The sequence below is a fragment of the Tauraco erythrolophus genome, chromosome 4 (assembly GCF_009769465.1).
Source record: "Tauraco erythrolophus isolate bTauEry1 chromosome 4, bTauEry1.pri, whole genome shotgun sequence".
NCBI classification, from domain to species: domain Eukaryota; kingdom Metazoa; phylum Chordata; class Aves; order Musophagiformes; family Musophagidae; genus Tauraco; species Tauraco erythrolophus.
In genome coordinates this window covers 7,246,270-7,266,189 of record NC_141468.1, presented here as the reverse complement: position 1 = coordinate 7,266,189, position 19,920 = coordinate 7,246,270, and the positions used below count along the sequence as shown (strand labels likewise).

The following is a 19,920-nucleotide window of genomic DNA, read 5'->3' as shown; positions in this document are numbered from 1 at the left end:
TAATTGGCCTGATTTAAGATTCTCTTACATAGGTGAGTCTCTAGGTTTTGAGGATCGTTTGAATCTGCAGTGTTCACAGTATGGATGTTGGTTATTCAGATTTATTGGGAAATGACCAGGAACTTTAGAATTTTATCAGTCCAGAAACACATGCTCTGATACACATCTGGTCCAGAGAGAATATTCTTGCACAGGTAAACTGATAATATCATTTAAAATCCAGTGTTACATTTTTAATACAAAACGGCTAGGTTAATATTCTACAGAATGTAATTTCCAGTTTTGCTGTTGAGAACTTAGTCACACCAGCAGTAGTAATATGTTTAAAATTAGTCTAAACATACTTGTATTTATTGACATTTCTCTCCAGCCCATATTAAGGTACAATATGTCTGTAATCTCTGTTACTGCCTTCATTATTGTGGAATCCATATGTGAACACACTTACACACTCCCATGTGGAAGAGCAGTGATGTTTTGTCCAATTCCATAGATCAGGACAGGAAAGAAGCTGACTGTGGCACAACAGGTACTTGAATATAAGTTTCCCAGGACTTAAGCTGATACTCTGCAGTATTTTTCTTCTCTTGCCAGTATACAGGAATGCATGCATCCTGTTTATTCTCCAAGGCCAGTTTTGTGGGAGGAGAGCCGAGAGCAAAGATCGGTCTCCATAAGTTATTTCTGTCGTTGGTGCAGGGAGCAGCTGAGAGCAGGAGTCTGAACTTGAGATGCTGTTTTCCTCTCCAAGAACCATTCTCCTCTCTAAAGCTCATGCATCTGAAAGAAGACAATGTGTTCAGCAGTGAGGCACACAAAGAAAAGAACTGTTTATGAAAAGCATTATGTTTAAAACAGAAAGATAAATTTCAGGTGTTTGTGTTTCTGTTTTGTGTTCCTGTTTTTGGTTAATGTGATGAGGAGGGAGAGAGAGAGAGAACAGAGCACCAAAGCTGAGATTAGTCATGAAAAGCAAAGCAGCAAGTGAGTTTTGAGAGGAGATGTTTGGAGAAGGAAGGTGGCTGATATTTGTGAAGAAATACATTACTCCAGAAACGCGTAGAGCACTGTGGATTGATGGAGGACATGAGGGGATTAGGGAGAAGTGTGAAATTTAGTTTCGAAGATCTCGCATGTTAAGAAATAATAAGAATTTTTTTGTGATGTCAACAACGTCTAGAAAGGACTTGATTTCATATATTCTCCTGGGCACATTTCAATTTAAGCCATAACATTGTCTTTCTGACTTAAATTCTCCCAGCTTCACATGTGCAATGCATTGGTGATTATTTTCTAGCCTGTACTATGGTGTAATGTTTCTGTGTGTTTTTCAAGTTCTGGTTTTCTGCGTCAGCCATGATTAGGCAGAAGTGTGTCTGTGTTTGTCTATCACACGGAGTAGGCAGCATTAATACTTAGGCAGTGGCATTGAGAAGATTTTTGTACAAATTAGTAACTGTGTTGGTAGCAGGGAAGGGAGGTGAGAGAGTAAATGGCAAAAAATTGATTTATTTTGCACATAGTTTAAGATGGTTTTTAATTACAACTATGAACAAAGTTTGACCTTGCCAAATACAGGTTTGAATCAAGAGATTTGGAGAGAAATGTCATGTGAAATATCTGGTTTTGGAAAAACTGCAACTAAGATGTTTTTACCAGCAGCACCTTGCCCTAATCCATTGAAACTCTGGTTACTCTGCCTTATCTGCCACCAATGTGCCATGGCAGCTGGGCTTTTGGATGAGAGTAATTTTCACAAAGTTAGATACGTGCAGCTAGTCCTACCCTTTTTCCTTCCTTCTCCATCAACAGCAGAATTATTTTTTTTTAAGGGGAGACGGGGAGGTAAAAGCATGATTCTGCAATTCATTGACGTTTGAAGCTTCTTTTCAGTTGTAACATTCAGCAAGTGAAACTTCACTCTACTAAAGATATGAAAATTAAAGTTCCCTTCTTTCACAACCGCATAGTCAGTGTTCCTGAATTGAAATATTACATTCCATAACACTAAAGGATGGTTAAACCCAAGTAATTGAAGCAATGCTGCAGCAAGTTCTAGTGATGCATCAGCTCAGTACGTCCTGACAAACACGGACAGTGTGTTTAAATAAAATAGGCAAATACAGGATAACAAAACACAGCCATGCATAAGAGTACAGAATTACTGTGAAAGCTTTATCCGGTACAAGGAATGCAGGAGTTACTGTGTCCATTTTAAAATACTTGTAACATTTTCCTTGCAAGATTTTCAATAAAAACTAGGTTTAGATTGAATTACTGTTCAACAAATGCTTGAGATTTATGCACGTTGTAAACAAACATGAACTGTTTTGTTTACATGGTAAAAGACTTGAGTGTGTAGCCCTGGAGCTTTCCTGTAATTGTAAATATCTAATTTTTACTTTGCTTTATACTGCTAAGTTTTAATTTACAGTCTAGAAATCGACTGAAAACCAGCCCAGATACAGTAACTGACAGTTGTGCTGAGGTTGATGACACTAGAGGAACGTTACTACTAGATTGCTCTGGTCTTGGTGAATCACCTGCCTGCAAATTGGTGTCGTTTTTCAGTGCATGTTTACTGTTCCTAAGAGAATTAAATGTGGGTCTTCCTGGGTAGGAACATGTTTTTCATGAACAAGGGATGGTCAGAAGGTTTTGATACAACTGTCGACTCTTCAGAAATGTTCTAAACAATTATTTGACTCTAGAAAGCGCTCTAACCTTTCTGCAGTTCTAAATGTTAAGAAACTCTACACAAAAAAACACACTATTCAAATTAACTTGTAGTTCAACAACTTAGCTGTGCACTTAAGTACATCTCGTCTGGGAGGATAAGGCGGCTGGCTATTCCTGAACAATTTTAGATTCATCTGCTGAGATTGTGTAGGGGACTTCTGACATAGGTTCTTTACCCTCTTTTGTCTGATGTGGTGTTTTTAAAAATTTGTGCAGATAATAGAAATATGTAACTTTAGCATGTAGAGGCTAAATGAGTATCAGTCACCAGCAGTTGATGCCAGTGGCTGCTAATCCACACAGTACTGGATATCTCATATTAAACTATTTATTTTTTCCTCTCTTTTCTTAGGAGACGTTGATCCAGCAGCAAGTGTCATTTCATTAGGTCCTGTATCTCTGATGTTGTGGATAGTGGAGTCCTCCAGCGATTAAACGAGAGCAGTGGACACATCTCAGCATGTCAGTCTAGAGCGTTCAGAATCGAAACCTGGGACAGGCTGGGGCCATGGGGCAGAAGCAACGGCCTCCCCTCTTCCCCCCTCAAACCCACACGGAACAAGTGGAAGCTTCCAGTCATGGCCTGCCAAAAAAAAAAAAAAAAGCTTTTTGTTATGGGAACCGCGTTGAGGGTTAATCTTCTCATACGAGCAGAAGTAAATGAATGAGATGGTTAACTTGACCAGTGAGCAGCTCAGTGAAAACAAAGATCGACCTGAAATTCAGATGGATTACACTGGAACGGAAAGGGTCTTTGACAGCTCAGTATGTGGGAGAGCAAAGTTCTAAACTCGACGCAAGTTACGTTATCTCCGAATCAAGCGCTTTGCATTGGAAGGATATACTTTGGGGGCTGCAAATGTACGGTAGAAAAACGTAGAGCAAATGGTGAAATCCAAAAGAAAACCCTGACAAGTAGGATAACTTCTTATCAAACACTCCTCAGGGAGAGAGTTTTTGGTTAAGGAATAACCTTTTGCTGCCAGATGAGCAAGAAAGAGGGGACGGGGAGCGGGGAGGAATGAAAAACTGAAGAGCCAAGGAGGTAAAACGTCTGTTAAGGTTTAAAATAGAACGTGACGGTGATTAACACAGGGGGTTGACTTGTACTGCTTGGAACAGCCTGACACCAGCCTACGGACAGGGATATAGTTGAGCCCATTGTATGTATCATTGAAAACCAAAATGTGCCAGTCAGCATAACAGGAGGATGTCAAGGAGTGGATCCAAATATTTTGTTGATCTTCATGGGTTGATAAGCCTCTGTGTCTATTGAAACAAACAAACAAAAGATTTAAAAAAAAAAAAAAAAAAAAAAAAGATTTAAGTCTGGAAAGAAGTAGAGTTTTTATTTTTTTCTAAGTAGAAATGAGGTTTCTTGGTCTGTTTCTGACAATCTTATTTATTAGCATAGTTTTTGTTTGCTTTCAGGTAGAGGTAGTTAATTGAGTTAAGGAGCTCATCTGTATGTTACTACTAATTCTTTTTTCTAGCTCTTTTAAAATCCTTTTTACCACTGTTTTTGGTTTCTGCATGTAGGAAGAGAGACTTGTAAAATTGTAACATTTCATACAGAAATGCCGCCCGATCTTCACCAGCTTCAGAAATCTGACCTTTGCCAATGCTGCAATAAAGTGTTGTAATTTAGAATTTGCGTCTGTCTCTTTGCATTGACTTTGCTGCTTCTGGAACGGTGTTTTGGAGAGTTCGTGGTGTGTCACGGCGCTCGGGCAGTGCTTCGTACAGCAACGGGAAAAGAGATGGCATTTTACCAAAGCAGGAGGGTTCCTGCCCCCAGAAATGAACCTGAATCCCACTCAATAAATATGAGATTTTCGTACTGTTTAGCAAGGAGTTGTGAAACTGAGGTCATCGTTTCACGTAACGTAAGCTGTCATGTGCACTTCATTTAACCTGAGTTAAATTAAGCTGGTTTGGGCTAGATTAATCGTTAGGAAGTTGCCTCTCGTGGCTCGTTGCATTGGCACCTCAATTCATGTGCTAATACGTGGAGGGGTGAAATGCAGTGGTGGACCATACATGGACCAACACCAGAGGGGAGCAGAGCTCTTCTTGGTGACAATTTGCTTGAAAGTGTAAGTGAAATTGTGGCAGAATAGTGTTTCTGTTGATGTCACAAGGCAGCCCTGAAATAAAGACAGCAGCCTTCTACTTTGGCCAGTTTCTCTGTTAGTGAATAACTCACATAAGACTTGAAACGAAGACCTGGTCTTCCTACAAAAAATCTGGTCTTCCTACAAAGTGCTCCTCCTTACAGGGCAGATACACTCACGGTGTGTGTCTGCCCTGTAGATGTAGTGAATGTTAAAGCACATAACCTTGCCAGTGGGGCCTTGGAGAGAAGCAGTCAAGGTTTTTGAAAGACATCTACTTCATGTTCTTTAGTAACAGAATTGAGTCTTGAGAGTGGAAAAGCTGCAAGTGCAGCTCTAGGTGTGCTGTAACAGCAGTCGGGGAGAGAAGCACTGGAATGGTTGGAGAATGTTCTCCCCAAGGACCTCGCTGCTCAGGCTGGTGGTGGACCACTTCCAGTTTGCAGAGTTGCTTGAAGTTTGTATAACGTCACGTGTAGATATATTTCTCTAGATTTCTGCCAGGTCTTGTTTTGTAAGGAGGCAAATGTCCCGACCATGTGCAGTCACCCAAAACCCACCTTGTCAAAACTGTCTCCAGGAGCAGTTGTCTCCATGCTCAGAGAAGGTCCTTCTCGTGGCATGGCTGTGGGATGTATCTGCCCTGTAAGAAGGAGTACGTTGTAGGAAGACCAGGTCTTCAAGTCTTACGTGATTCTTTTCATGTCGATTTTTTTCCACGCAAAATGTATGGATACGCTTATTACTCACATTTGTAATTCTGACCTCCTCCAGGAATGTCTCCTGCAGCAATAAGACCATCGTCCGTTGGTCAAATCTGATTTCCACTTTCTTGATGAAAGATGCCTACCAATTCTTAATAGCAAATTAAGCATCTAATCGTGGTTCAAACCGAAGTCAGCTTCCTTTGCTCAAGTGCTGCTTAGTTTCAAAGGCATTTAATGTATCTGACTTGAATAATTGCATGAAAACGTGGAATCAAGTTAGCTTGTTTGTGTATATGGATTGGAATTTGGATCAATGGGAATATTTTTATAAATCATTTGCTGAATTATTTGGGGTCAGCTGGAGCTTTTGCTGACTTCAGGCTGAATTCAAAACACAATTCAGTGAAATCTTTTTGAAGTTTAATTTTAAAATAAACTCTCCTGAAGTTCTGCTGAATAAAAATGTCATGTCAAAAATCGTTGTGAGTGAAACAATCAGGGCTGAACATACACAGCGAAAAAATGTTCGGATCCTATTTATTCTTGGCTTTTCCGTTCGCTGGCCCCACAAGCCTGCGGCGTGGCCAGACGCTGTCCTGCTGCTTGGAGAACACTTTTGCCACCTGAGTTATGCTTTAGGGATCGCACGGCTGCTTTCGTTCTATGTCATGGAAATAGTTTGTCTTCCTTTAGAGAATATTTAAAGTTGCTGTGTGAGCCGCCTGCTTTGGATGAGGAATGGGGGAATTAACTGATGTTTTGATAAGGAATGGGAGAATAACTGATGTTTTGATAAGGAATGGGAGAATAACATGTTTTGGTCAGTGTTTGCTCATTAACGAGTGATTATTGCTGCTTTATCCAGATTACAAGATATTTATTTTAATTAACAAAGTTATGTCTAATACACATCTAATATCATTGCTCTCCTTTTCCTACAGTACAGCAACCCGCAGGTGTGACAGAGCACTGGAGAGGTTGTGCCAAATTCAAGCTCTGGCATTGTTTGATGGGACAGAGGATGTTCCCCCGGGAGCATTTCTCAAGTTGAAGTTGGCCTTGCAAAGATTATTTCTGAAGTAGCGTTCCCAAACACGCATGGAAGTAGTTAAATCCAGGAAAATGTACGTAGATAAAGGAGAAATTGTTTCACATCCTTGATTGCGTAAAAGATTTCTGTTATCTTATCGTTCTTTGGAAAGAATTTGGGCTCAAGTCAGGTCTGGGCATTTGAAGTTGCATCTTCACTGATGTGAGGCTCGTTGCGCTGGCTTGCTGACAACTCGGAAATGTGTTGCATGACTGTACTCAACAATTTTTTTGCTTCAGTTTTCACTGATAATCTCTCTTCCTGCACCTCTCAAGCCCCTAAAGCTCGAGGAAGGTACTGGAGGAATGAAGTCTTCCCATTGCAGGAGATCAGGTTTGTGACCATCTGAGGAACCCAGACATAGATAAGTCCATGGGACCCCATGAGATGCCCCCTGGGGCACCAGAGGGCTGGAGCCCCTCTCCTGTGAAGACAGGCTGAGAGAGTTGGGGTTGTTCAGCCTGGAGAAGAGAAGGCTTCAGGGAGACCTTCTATAGCAGCCTTCCGGTACGTAAAAGCACCTACAGGAAAGCTGGGGAGGGACTTTTTACAAGGGCGTGTAGTGACAGGACAAGGGGCAATGGCTTTAAACTGAAAGAGGGGAGATTTAGATTGGATATAAGGAAGAAATTTTTCACTCTGAGGGTGGTGAGGCAGTGGAACAGGTTGCCCAGAGAAGTTGTGGCTGCCCCATCCCTAGAAGTGTTCAAGGCCAGGTTGGATGAGGCTTGGGGCAACCTGGTGTAGTGGAGGGTGTCCCTGCCCATGGCAGGGGGTTGGAACTAGATGATCCTTGAGGTCCCTTCCAACCCAAACCGTTCTGTGATTCATGGCGCATCATTATGAAAGCCAGTTGGAGCTGAGGTGCTGTGTTGGTCCTTGCTCCGGGATGGAGCCAAAGTGGCTGGGAAGCTCCAAAATCAAAAAGTGCCAAGTTCACCCAGGAATGTGAACACTCAAAAGCAACACCTTGATCTCCAGCTGGCGGTATCAGCCCTCTTTTTTCTACCCTGCAATGTGATAAAATTTTAAAAATGGCACAAATCCTTTTTTTTAATGAATTGCTGACTTTTCAGACTTGTTCCAATTTTATTAACTCCCTGAGCCTTCAGAGAAATTTCATAGATTTCATAGATTTTCCAGGTTAGAAAAGACCTTAGAGATCATCCAGTCCAGCTGTCCCTAATCTCCCATTAAACCATATCCCTGAGTAGATCATCCACCCTTTTCTTAAACACATCCAGGGATGGGGACTCAACCACCTCCCTGGGCAGCCTATTCCAGTGGCTGACAACCCTTTCAGAGAAGAAATACTTCCTAACATCCAACCTGAATCTCCCCTGACTAAGCTTATGCCCATTTCCTCTTGTTCTATCACCCATCACCAATGTAAAGAGCCCTTCCCCCACCTCCCCACCATCCCTTCTCAAGGATTTGTAGGCTGTAATCAGGTCTCCCCTCAGCCTCCTCTTCTCCAGGCTAAACAGCCCCAACTCCCTCAGCTGCTCCCTGTAAGTTTTATTTTCCAGCCCCTTGACCAGTCAGTTCTGCTGTTTGTGTTGGAGATAAAAATATGTGCAAACACATCGATGCACATGCACCATGGTGCACAGGCATAATGTCATTTTATATATATATATATATATATATATATAAAAAAGGCTTGGAAAATGAGCTCTGTATTGCGGACGCTGCCTGATTTGCTCCAGTTCTCCGTGCTTTTTCTGTCTGCCCTTCCCGGGGAAGCAGCCGGAACTGTGTACTGGGCAGGGCAGCGCGGTGAGAGCTGCGAGGAGTGACCGCGCTGGGCTCCGGCGCTTGGCTGGTGGAGCCTTCTCTGGAGTTTGCACGGGAATGCGCTTGGCTGCAGCAAATGCAGTGCTGTTGGAAAACGCTGGCTTTGGGGAAATCACCCTGGATGGGCTTCAGGAGCCAGCAGTGTGGCTTTTCCCGCTGATCCCACTTTTGTCCAGCTGGTCAGCATCAGCACCGATGGGGCGAGCGATTGATTGTCCGTGCACGTCCAACCCGAGGGACCTGGGAGGCTGCTGGGGAAGCACCGCGCCGCCCCAGCACGGACGCTGAGCTGCCGTCGGCTGCATGCTTGGAATCCTAGAATCATCTGGTTGGAAGAGACCCTCAAGATCATAGAGTCCAACCGTTCACCCTGCACTGTTGGGGTCCCTAAACCATGCTTCTCAACACCAAATCCACACGTTTTTTAAACACCTCCAGGGATGGGGACTCCACCACCTCCCTGGGCAGCCTGTTCCAATGCTTCCCAACCCTGCACTTCCCGGTTGGGAGCTATAAATGAAATGAAGGTAGATAAATGAAAAAGCATTAAACAAACTTACTAATTACTATTGTCCCCAGAAAGTGGTGCTGTAGTGTTAAGACCACATATCCCAGCCAGCCGAGTGAGTATTTTCAAAATAAATACAATAATAATGATACCAGAGTCTGCCATTGCTTCCTGATGAATATTTTTTTTTTCCTTTTTTTTTTTTCCTCCTTTTTTTTTTTCCTCCTTTTGAGCTTTGTCACTGATTTTTTTCCACACTGAAGTTTTTTCGCGGCCACATACCGTTCTGCCCCGCTGAAGATGCTCGTCTGGGACAACGCTTCGCTGTCTCTTCTCAGAAGTCAACTATAAATAGTTTTTTTCCAACCACTCCTAAGGAGATCCAAGCATACTGGGAGTAGGAAACTATTTGGGCAAGAATCAAAAAAGTGAGTAAACGTCAAAACATTGACTTGTATTGTTTCAGTTATAAGTTTTGCTTTTAAGTTGTTATTGTCGGGATATGGTTGTGCCATCCAAACGCTTGTTGTTAGAAGAACACACAGTGGTTTGCTAAAAAGACTCCTTCCTTCCTTCCTTTCTTCCTTCTTTCCATTACCTGGACCCAAGCCATCAGGCAAATTAAAAAAAAAATAAATGGTTGAGACACTTAAAGAGGAAGAAATTTAGATTTTGCTGCTATTTGTTCTTTGACTTTTACCTGCAGGAGAACAGTTTCTGTTGTGCATGGGATAAAGGGGAAAGACCTTTTCTGCTGGAAATGGTTGACAGCCCAAGAGCTTGAAAACTTTGTATTTACCCCTTAATTGTTGGGGTTTTTTTTTGCAATTTTTTGGTAGTACCTCAGGGTTGCCTTGGTAAGGACACCCCCGTCACGCTCTCGTTGACACTTTTCGCAGCTCCGACGCTCACGGGTGGGACCTGGGGAGCGATCTCGGATGCTGGTGATGCTCTTCTCTACTAAAGGCACCACGCAGCTCTGGAGTTGGTGGTGGGATGAGGAAGCCAGCACGTGTCTGTACTTTGGGTCAGTACCTGGCTGCGTGCTCTGCTCCATTTTGATGTAAGTTATTGAAGTTTTGGGAAAAACACTTTTATTTACGTGATGTGAAATCTTCGGGGCTATGTTTGTCCCCAAGAAATGACACCACCGGCCTGCTCTTGATAAATTATCCAATACTTCAGGGCTGCTTTTCTCTGCAGAAAATATTTCTAGACAATTTTCCTCTTGCCACTGGAGCCCCCTTGATAACACAGCGATGATTGTTGTGGCAGCTTGTCCTACTGGACCGTTGTTTCTCTGCGTGGCCAAGTGCTGTTCCAGTGTGGTCACCTGAGTGCATTTTTATCGCTCACCTTCCAGGCACTGCTGCAGGGTGCTCTCTTTGCATCTGAGCAGCTGCATTGCTCAACCTGTCAGCGCTGCCTTGTCCTAGGTGAGCTCCATCTCACCTGAGATGTCACCTTTGTCCGTGTTGACATCCTGCAGTGAATCAGGGGAGGAGCCTCATTGCAGGTTAGACAGAGCTTGGTGTAGGAGTTTGTATCTCACTTATTTATTTCAGACTGCAAATTCCTCTCCCGGATGTAGGAATTTGAGCTCTATGTGCATGAGGAAACTCCCTCTGTGTACCACTCTTCCTTAAAATAGGAATTTGAACTGGAAGAAGACCTTAAAATGCAGGAAGCTCCACTGAAAGCACTGCCAAAGGTGATATGACCGGTCAGGAAGTGATGTTGTAAGGAATGATGTGTTGTGTCCTGCTGGTTCCACTAAAAAAAAAAAGCTCTCTGGTGGCCATAAAGCCTCATACAGATGCAAAATTGCTCAGGTGCTACTTCTTGCCTCTAATAGGTACCTGAGCCTGGAAGTTGGCTAAGATGTCTGCACTGTGTGCGAGGCATTGAAGTCCTGCTGCAGTTCATAGAATCATAAAATCATCTGGTTGGAAGAGACTCTCAAGATCATAGAGTCCAACCATTCACCCTGCACTGTCAGGGTCCCTAAACCATGTTCCTCAACACCAAATCCACACTTTTTTTAAACACCTCCAGGGATGGGGACTCCACCACCTCCCTGGGCAGCCTGTTCCAATACTTCACAACCTTCTCTGTAAAGAAATTTTTCCTGATATCTAACCTAAATTTCCCCTGGCGCAACTTGAGGCTGTTCCCTCTTGTCCTGTTGGTGGAGATCGGATCAGTGCAGCCTCAGCACCTACTAGGTGTATCCTGTAGGGTGAGTCCAGGCGCTGCCTAGGTGTCATGGGTGAGATCTGTCGTGATGGCAGGAGCCAGGTGTCCCGTGTGTGCATAGACACCGAAATTCAGGTGCCTTTATCTGGAGCTGAACCCTGTAGGTGCCTCAGGCTATTGGGGGGGTTACCCCAGGCGTCTGTGTGGGACTGGCAGATACGATACGGAACTTGGGCTACACCTGTGTCCTTCTCCAGTGGCAGCAGAGGCTCAGACAGGGTACGTTAGGGCATGAAGCGTCTCTAAATATCCATGAGTGAACAAATTGGGTTGCTTGGACTGCAGTCAGCTCACTGTGGGAGAAGAAATGCTGAAACGGTGTTAATGAGAGACTTAATTTTGCTACTATTAGCCACTACTGCCAGCTCCACCTCCCCTGCAAACAAGGAGAAGCCCACGCAAGTACGGGAGTTGGGGATACCCAAGGAGCCTGCTCAGGACTATAGATTTGTACTTGCTGGTCCTACCTCCTGGGGCTTGTAGCCACTAATCAGTCCCTGAAAAGCCTCTTCTCTGGTTAATTTGATAAAATAAAATAAAATAAAATAAAATAAAATAAAATAAAATAAAATAAAATAAAATAAAATAAAATAAAATAAAGCATCCCCGTTCTGGGGATAAACATTCATTTCTGAACCCTTGGTGTACTTCTTGGGCAGCTCCTGGCTGAAAACAGCAATGCTGTGAAAGAGCAGTGACTGACTGACTGGAGAGGTGGCCTGGATGCCCCAAGGGAGCCCATTTCCGAAACCAGGGACACGTGTGCCCGGCGCCAGGGCCACCACTCGTCCTCGCTGGCATCTCTTCAGGGAAAGGATTGCTGGAAGCCCTCTCCAGCTGTCAGGGGAAGCCCACGTGTGCTCTACAAGGGAGAGCTGTTCCTGGCTGCAGAGCTGCCCCGTACCTCACTGTCACTGTCCACCTGAGCTGGTTGTCCTCCTTGCTGCGCCAGTATCCAATTTTTTTAATTATATACATTATATACACGCACACACACGTATCTTCACATCTCATATATGTGTTCATAGTAAGCAAAAGATCAGATGTTGTTCCCTCCAGGGAATCAAGATTTGAATGCGCTGGTAAGACAGGCTGGAAGAGATGTTTGGTGTCTACTGTATTGATCCATATTGATCCAGTCAGTGGTTATTGCTGTGAGTTGCTGGAAGTTGCATCCCCAGAGTGATGGAAATGAAGCCCAAGTAACCAAGTAGTGAGAGGGATCTCAGAGGTGCCTTTGGCTTTTCTGTTCTCTGCTCTGAGCAGCTCTGCGTGTGGTGATGGGGCTTCGGTTTCCTCCTCAGGCTCATGGCAGGAACAGCCCTCTCTTGGGAGGACGACCCAGCGGTCAGCCTGGTCCGGGAGGATCAGTCCGCGCTTCTCCAGGAATTCAGCCAAGCTGCTCCAGGCAGACACCGGTTCCTCGTCCCTCCTGTGGCAGCCTTTCCTTTCTATTGGAAAGACGGATGCAACAGCAGGATTTGGACAAACTCTCCCTTTCTTATTGTAACGCCCGAGAGCTGTAATTGTCTGTGGTTCGTTATTCAGGCTGGTCCTAAATCCCACCCCCTGTGCAACGAGGGGTTTGCTGAGCTGTGAGTCTTACCTGACGTAAAATCAAATCAACTTTTGGGTTCAGAGGAAGCATCGCTGCTGCCTGCAGAGGAAACTTTTCACTTGGCGTGGCCGGTGCACAGCTCGGGGGTTTGTTATGGGATGTACCAGGAACTGCTGTGCTGGGCACAGAGTGCCCATTTCCTGGGCTTGAGCGCGCTGGAAAACTTGTACCATAAATAAAAATGAAACCTAATCAGGCAAACTAAATCCATTTAGGAAGGCAGGAAATGTTCCACGGTAATGAAGTTTGTGTCGTGAAGCCTGAAGACCCTGTAGATCCTCAGCCCTTGTGCTGGCTTGTATATCGGAAACAGAAACGTGCTGACAGCTGCTTCCTAGTAGATGTTTAAATATGAAGAAATAATGTCCCTCCTGCTGTCACAGCTTGTACCAATGCTCTTTTCCTTCTGGTGTCATTCCACCCTCTGGACATCAGTACTAATGGGTGGCTTAGAGTCATTAGAGAGTATGAACAACTCATTGCACACGTGAGCGTAACCTTCCAGGCTGCTGGTTTTTCTCCTGGGCTGGCAAGAAAATGCTCCTGAAGTGGTAGGTGTGGTGGTGGGAGAGGAAGGGTGATTCAGGATGAGTGCATAAGCCTGGGAACCGGAAGGTCAAGCTTATCTCCGCTCCTTTTTTTTCTTGGCTTACCATCACTGCCCTTGTTTCCGAGCTGGGAAACACAGCTCTTGTCCTTCCTTGCAGGGATAGATAAGTGGGCAGAGAACAGGTGAAAAATTACAGTTTTCTGACGCTTACAATATCAAAAGTGCAAAGAGTAAAGACCTTCCGTTGAAATTATGGGAAAAAAGACATCATGAGCGTTTGATGGCGAGTTTGACCTCCCAAAACCTCTGAGGAAACGAGTGATCCTGTTGTAATGGAGATCATCGAGGCTGAATCAGAGGGAAGTGATCTGCACGGAAGGCACTGCCAGCGGTACGAGTGGGGTGGTGTCACAGCTGCCACCAGGCACCAGTGATGCTGTGACCAGCACGCGCTGGACTCTCCGGTGCCCTGTGCCGCTCAGGGCTGGTCTCCAGGTTTGTGAAGGACACTTGCACCGTGTCATGCAGCTGCATTCAGCTCTGAAAGGCTTCTGAGTTGCTCCTGGGCTGATCAAGCCACAGCTCAAGGAGATGGGACCTGTGGTAGAATTTGTGTGGAGTTTTGGCAGGGAGCGTGGTTACACGGGGAGGTGGACGTGCGCTCACTGGGAGAGCCTGGATGTAGTTTTGTGCATCAGTTCACAAATACAAGCGTGATGGTCAGCAGCAACCACCAAGCTGGTCTTCCTCCCGGGTCTGGTTGTCTCTGGGTGAAACAGCCCTTGGCTGTTGCCAGCCCTGTCTTGTCAGCCTCTTGGTCGGATGCTTTTTCAGTAACTCTGCTGTAATCTTCCGTTTGCAAACCAGGAAAGGGAGAGGAAGGATGTCTGGGCTCCCCTGCTACAGCAGCACTCAGGGGCTGGTCATGGAAGGTGACCACACTTTCCTACGTGATCAAAGGCACGGGGTATCCACACTTCCAAAGCCAACCTGCTCCAGGTTACGCACAGCTCCACCTGGGGCTATTAGCTAACAAATATGGAGAACTACTACAAGTTTTCACAATAGATAAAGTGAGACAATTGTTGTCTTCTGCCCCGTGTGGTGTTTTGCTGCAGCTGGTGGGAAGGGCTGGTTGGGAGCAGAGCAGCCAAGGTGACACTGCTGTGGGATCAGTGGGACACTGTACGGGGTGCAGTGATCACGAGTGAAAGGTCTAAAGCAAATAGCTGTGACAGACCTCGGGCAGCAGCTTGACAGAGTCCTTGGCTGGCCACAGCACTGGGACATGGGGGATGTTTGATCTCACAGGCTTTGGAAATTGGAGCTGCACCCTGTTTCCATGGTTAAGAAAAGGACTTTATGTATTTATCTTTTAAATTCAAACCTTCAACATAGGCACTAGTTTTTTGTCAAGTTATTTTATTGGAGAAGGGAATTATACTTTTTTTTAAAAAACGATGGGGAAAAACCTGCAACCTAGAAAACTTGGGCCTTGTCCCTAAGGTGAGGACACTGTAACAGCTCATTTCTTTGTGATACAGAAACACTCATCCGAGAAGAAAATAATGGTCCTAGAGTAACAGTGCCTCAGCAGCTTTGGGGAGCTGCTCAGAATTAGCCTGTGATTCCTGGAGCTCTCCGAAACGTTCAGTAAAGCTCAGAGGCAGATGCAAAAACTCAGAAACAAAAGTGAAATTGAAGCTGAGCTGTTCCTTCAAGCCTGCCAGCTGGTTTCTCTGGGATTGAGCTGAACAGGCATAAGGAACAGTAAAGTTACTGAGGCCTCTTCTAGTTTTCTTCATTTTGCAAGTAGCAGGAGGTAATTATGACCCAGTAGAAAAATCCAAAGGCTGAGAAGTAACAGCTAGCCCAGTTAAAAATAATCTTTCCTCCCAGATCCCTGGAGGTAAGAACGCATCTGACCATTCAGTGAAGTAGTCAGGGATGCAGCAATGCCTGACTGTTCAAGAAAGGCATTTCCTAGTTTGGGAGGGGTCACCTCACATGGGGGAAAAAAAAGACCAAACAACAACAACAAAACACGCAAAAGTGAAGGGTGTGTTTCCTTCGGCTCCATCCAGTCTAAGGACCCTCCTTACCTCAGAGGAAAAGCTATTTATAGCTTGGGAGTCAATGCTGTGATGAAGACTCCTCTGCCTTTGCCTCTACCTGACACAGGGATTATCTGGAAGCAAACACCCTGTGCAGGCAGAGGGGTGCACACAAGAAGCGATGAATTAAAGGCTTCCTCTCATCTGAGGTCCATGACTAAGGGAGCATCTGTATCTACATGCACATCCCTCTACCCTGCTCTCGTGAGACCCCACCTGGAATACTGCGTTCAGCTCTGGAGTCCCCAACACAAGAAGGACATGGAGCTACTGGAACGAGTCCAGAGGAGGGCCACAAAAACGATCTGAGGGCTGGAGCACCTCTGCTATGAAGACAGGCTGAGAGAGTTGGGACTGTTCAGCCTGGAGAAGAGAAGGATCCAGGGAGAACTTAGAACAGTCTTCCAGTTTTCATAGGGGACCTACAGGAAAGCTGGAGAGGGACTTTTTACAAGGGCATGTAGTGACAGGACAAGGGGCAATGGCTTTAAACTGAAAGAGGGCAGATTTAGATGTAAGGAAGAAATTTTTCACTCTGAGGGTGATGAGGCACTGGAACAGGATGCCCAGAGGAGCTGTGGCTGTTCCATCCAGGGAACAGCCCCTGTGCAGCCAGGGGCCATGCTCCTCTCTTGCTGGGCTCAGCAGTGTCATGGCTCAGCCCAGCCAGCAACCAAGTGCCACCCAGCTGCTCGCTCACCCTCCTCCCCCGCCAGGAGATGGGGAAGAGAATTAAAGGGGAAAAGGGAGAGACCATGGGTTGAGATAAGAACAATTTAATAACAATTATATATGAGTATATATGTATCATGATAATAATATATACAAACAGGTGATGCACAGTGTAATTGCTCACCACCCCATGACCAAGGCCTGTCCCATCCAGGCTAATAATCCCAAAACAGGTAAATCCTGATGCCGCAATCCCGGATGAGTGAGAGGCCTGAAAAGAGAGGGAGAGGGACAGAGCACTCTGAGATTCTGAGAGAGCCCATGGAAGAGCAAAAGCCCTTCTTTCCAGTGAACCCTCATTTTTATGCAGGGCATGATGTTGCACAATACCGAATACTTCACTGGCCAATTCACCCTCAATCCTAAATCCAAGTTCAGATCATGAGGGGAGTTGTGGTCCCTCTGGCCCGGCCGTGCTCCCCCCAAGCCTCTTGTGCTCCTGCACACTGGCAGGAACATGGGAAGCTGAAACGTCCTTGAGGTCTCAGCGCCAACTACAAACATCAGTGCGCTGTCAATGTTCTTCTCATAGTGAATCCCAGACTAAAACCAAAACACGGAGCTCTTCTGGCTGCTGAACTGAAGAACTAACCCTGTCTGAGCCAAAACCAGGACAAGCAGTCACACCACTGCCTTCCTGCTCCAAGGCTCTTCCTCCCCTGGCTCTGCCATCATTGCTGCGGTTGTGTGATCTCCTGCTGCAGACCCCAAGGTACCACTAAAACCATTCTCCACAACTGCTGCCAACACAGCTGCAGCCAGTGCTGTTCCAGCACAGATGTAAACTCCTAATGTTTCCAGAGTAGTAGAAGCAAAGTGGCAGATGAAGCCACGTTCACCCCTCATCTTTCAGCACTGACCTACTGAAGACCTCAGAAGACTTGCTTAGGGCCCAAGTCATCAAGAACAAGTCAGTTGGAGTTGTGGGTGCTGAAGGGGCATGGGATACACCTGACAACTGAACCATCAGGAACTGGCTGTGTGGTTGCTGCCGGAGCAGCCTGAGCCATCCCACCCTCTCCTTGCAGCTTCAGAGCTGCGCTGCTCCGGGCTCCCGCTCTGCCAGGAGTAACGAGGCCCACCCTGGCAGCTGGTCTGTCATTTTTACCTCTGTGGGTTCAGTTACAAACCAGTCCGAGTTCAGTGAGGAGCGCTGTAAATTACAGCCCTCCTGTTGGTGCCTCCAGCAGCACAGCACTGAGCTCAAACTATCACCTACCTTTAGCCTCATGCCTTCCCTGATCAGTTATGGATAACGCTTTCCAAAGCTGTTTATTTTTTAAGGGAGAAGCCAAATTTTTTTTTTTTGGGGGGTGGGGTGGGGGTGGGGAGTGTATAAACAAGCACAGAAGGATTCAAAACATCAAAAGCTCACTCCCAAAGCTGCAGACACTTGAAAGGTTGACAGTAACTGGGCAGCTGTGGGGGGTTTTGCCCTGCAGCAAAGGGGAGGCACTGGAACTTACACATTTCATTAATGATTGAGCCGGGTTAAATTCTCTCACACTGGCTCCAGGCTGGAGCTGGACACAGTTATGAGAGGCCACCTGCTCTGTCCTGGCTCAGACACATACTCAAGTCCCCAGGCAGCCCTGGAAAGCTTGGGGAGAGGCTGCTAGACCTGCCGATGCTTTTTGGCTACCACCAACATCCTGCCTGGGGGAGGAAAAAAGTAGCTCATGCAAGTGGGAGTAAGTTTTTTTTCTAGAGTGACTTCCATTGTCTTTTATGAGACATAACCCCGATATTTGGACAAATGCTCAAAACCACTTGTATTTAAGACACAATAAAGAAATGCCAACCCTCTTCACAACAGTGCAAGGGTTTCAGCTGCTCCCAGCCTGGGGGAGCAGTGCCACAATCCAGCCTCCTACTCAGGGCAGCCTGCTTGAAGAACATGGACTACCCCTGAAGGTAGTCCTTACTCAGGGTAGTCTGAGCAAAAAGCGCCTGCTCATTCCTGAACATCTGTTCTTCTGAGGGTTTTATCAGTGCTATTGTTTTTTATTAAATCAAAGATTGTTAATTTTGGCTCTTAAACAATTCCTTACTTGAGGTGGGACGAGTCCCCGTGCAAGATGATGTAGCCACCACCTCAATGGTGTAGCATTTCATTACGAAACCTTCACCTGTGCTGTGACTCGTCATACGTGCTTGAGTCAACACTTACTTCCAACTAAGGAACTGTCTCAGCAGTCCTGATGTGCAAGTATCCAAACACGTGTGCACACACTCAGAAGGGATGGGCAGGAATATTCTCTTAAGAGGAACTTTCTTGTTGCACAGGACAAAGACTTCCACCCTCGGCAGGATCATACTCACTTATGGTAACACCCAGAGAAGGCAGCAATGGAAACAAAGATGAGTTGCTATTCTTTCATATATCCAGTTTTCCTCTTGGAAAAGTAACTTTAACACTGCAAAACACTGGGAGAGGGAGGCTTTTGCCTACTTCAGACACTGTTCAGGATGAAGCTGAGCAGTGAGAATACACATCTCTTGTCAGAATACAGACACGATCCTCCTTCCCACCTCCCCTCCTTCACCTATGGTGTGACAGGATTGAGTTCGGGCTCACACACATCCACAGCTGCTAAAAGAAACATTATTAACTTGATATTAGCTATTAAAAAAATTCACTTCCCAGCTGAAAGAAAGATGCATCCTATCAGGTGACAGAGAAGAAAATTCCAGCTCCCATCAGCCATCATTTCATTGGTTTTTATCCCAGTTTAATAGATGATTCATCAGATTTGTGTAAGACAGTTATCTCTAACACAAGGAGGGAAAAAAAATAATAAAAATCACAGCAACATATACACACAAAACAAGATACACAAAATAGAGCTAAATTTATGTACAGGTTATTAGCAGCTAGACTCTTAACTTCATTTAGTACATGGCTTTACTTACTACAGTTTTAGGCACAGAGAAGAATTTACCAGTAAGATATTTGCTATAATGAAGGGCCACAATGAATACCTCGTTCCAAGTCCTCACTGAGCAGAAACTGGTTTTAGCTAATGAAGATCTAACTCCCACTTCCCATCGGTTGAGGACACAGCCCTGCACAAAGGATGAAAGAACATGATCCAGCTAATTCAGCATACTGCAGCTTTATACTTCAGATATTAAACATCTAATTTTTTTTTTTTTTTAAATAGCATTATGTTACAGAGTTATTAAGACTGAATTTCAATGAAACAATTAGTGTCAGGGTCTTTTTTTTTTTTTTTCACCCCCCGTTTGCTTATCATGGACTCTCAGCTGTAAACAACTCCAAGAAGAGCTGGCAAGGAACAATCAGATGTGAAGATTGCTTTGTATGAACTTCACATTTATAACGAAGGATTTAACAGGATTTAAAAGCACAAGGATCATGAAACATTTAGGTTTACTTAGCAGGTTACGTTAATAAATTATGATGCGCCATCCACGTGTACGAGCCCGCTCCAGGCTGCACTGAAGCAGGTGCTTGGATGTATTTCATGTGCTTCCTTGTCTTTCTGATTTCAGAGCACAGACTGAGAGCCCAGCACAGTTTGTGTGTGCTTTACTTGCAGCATACAAGCACTCTTTTTGTTTCAGCAGCACTTCTCACGTTTGATTATGCATGCCTGAGTGCCTCGCCAGCCCGAGGAATGGCCACGTTTTAATTACTGATTGCTTATGTATAGTGTGCCTGTCACAGTGAG

At 45.2% G+C, this 19,920-nt stretch overlaps 1 protein-coding gene across 1 annotated transcript in view; it reads left to right on the top strand.

The window, feature by feature from the left end:
• Nucleotides 1-4,383, top strand: part of UPF2 (UPF2 regulator of nonsense mediated mRNA decay) — a 69,793-nt gene extending 65,410 nt beyond the window's left edge. The window contains 1 exon segment of the mRNA XM_086610119.1: nt 3,092-4,383. Coding sequence (XP_086466245.1) covers nt 3,092-3,101 — 10 coding nt within the window. The 3' untranslated portion in view covers nt 3,102-4,383.
• The last annotated feature ends 15,537 nt before the right edge of the window (nt 4,384-19,920 follow it).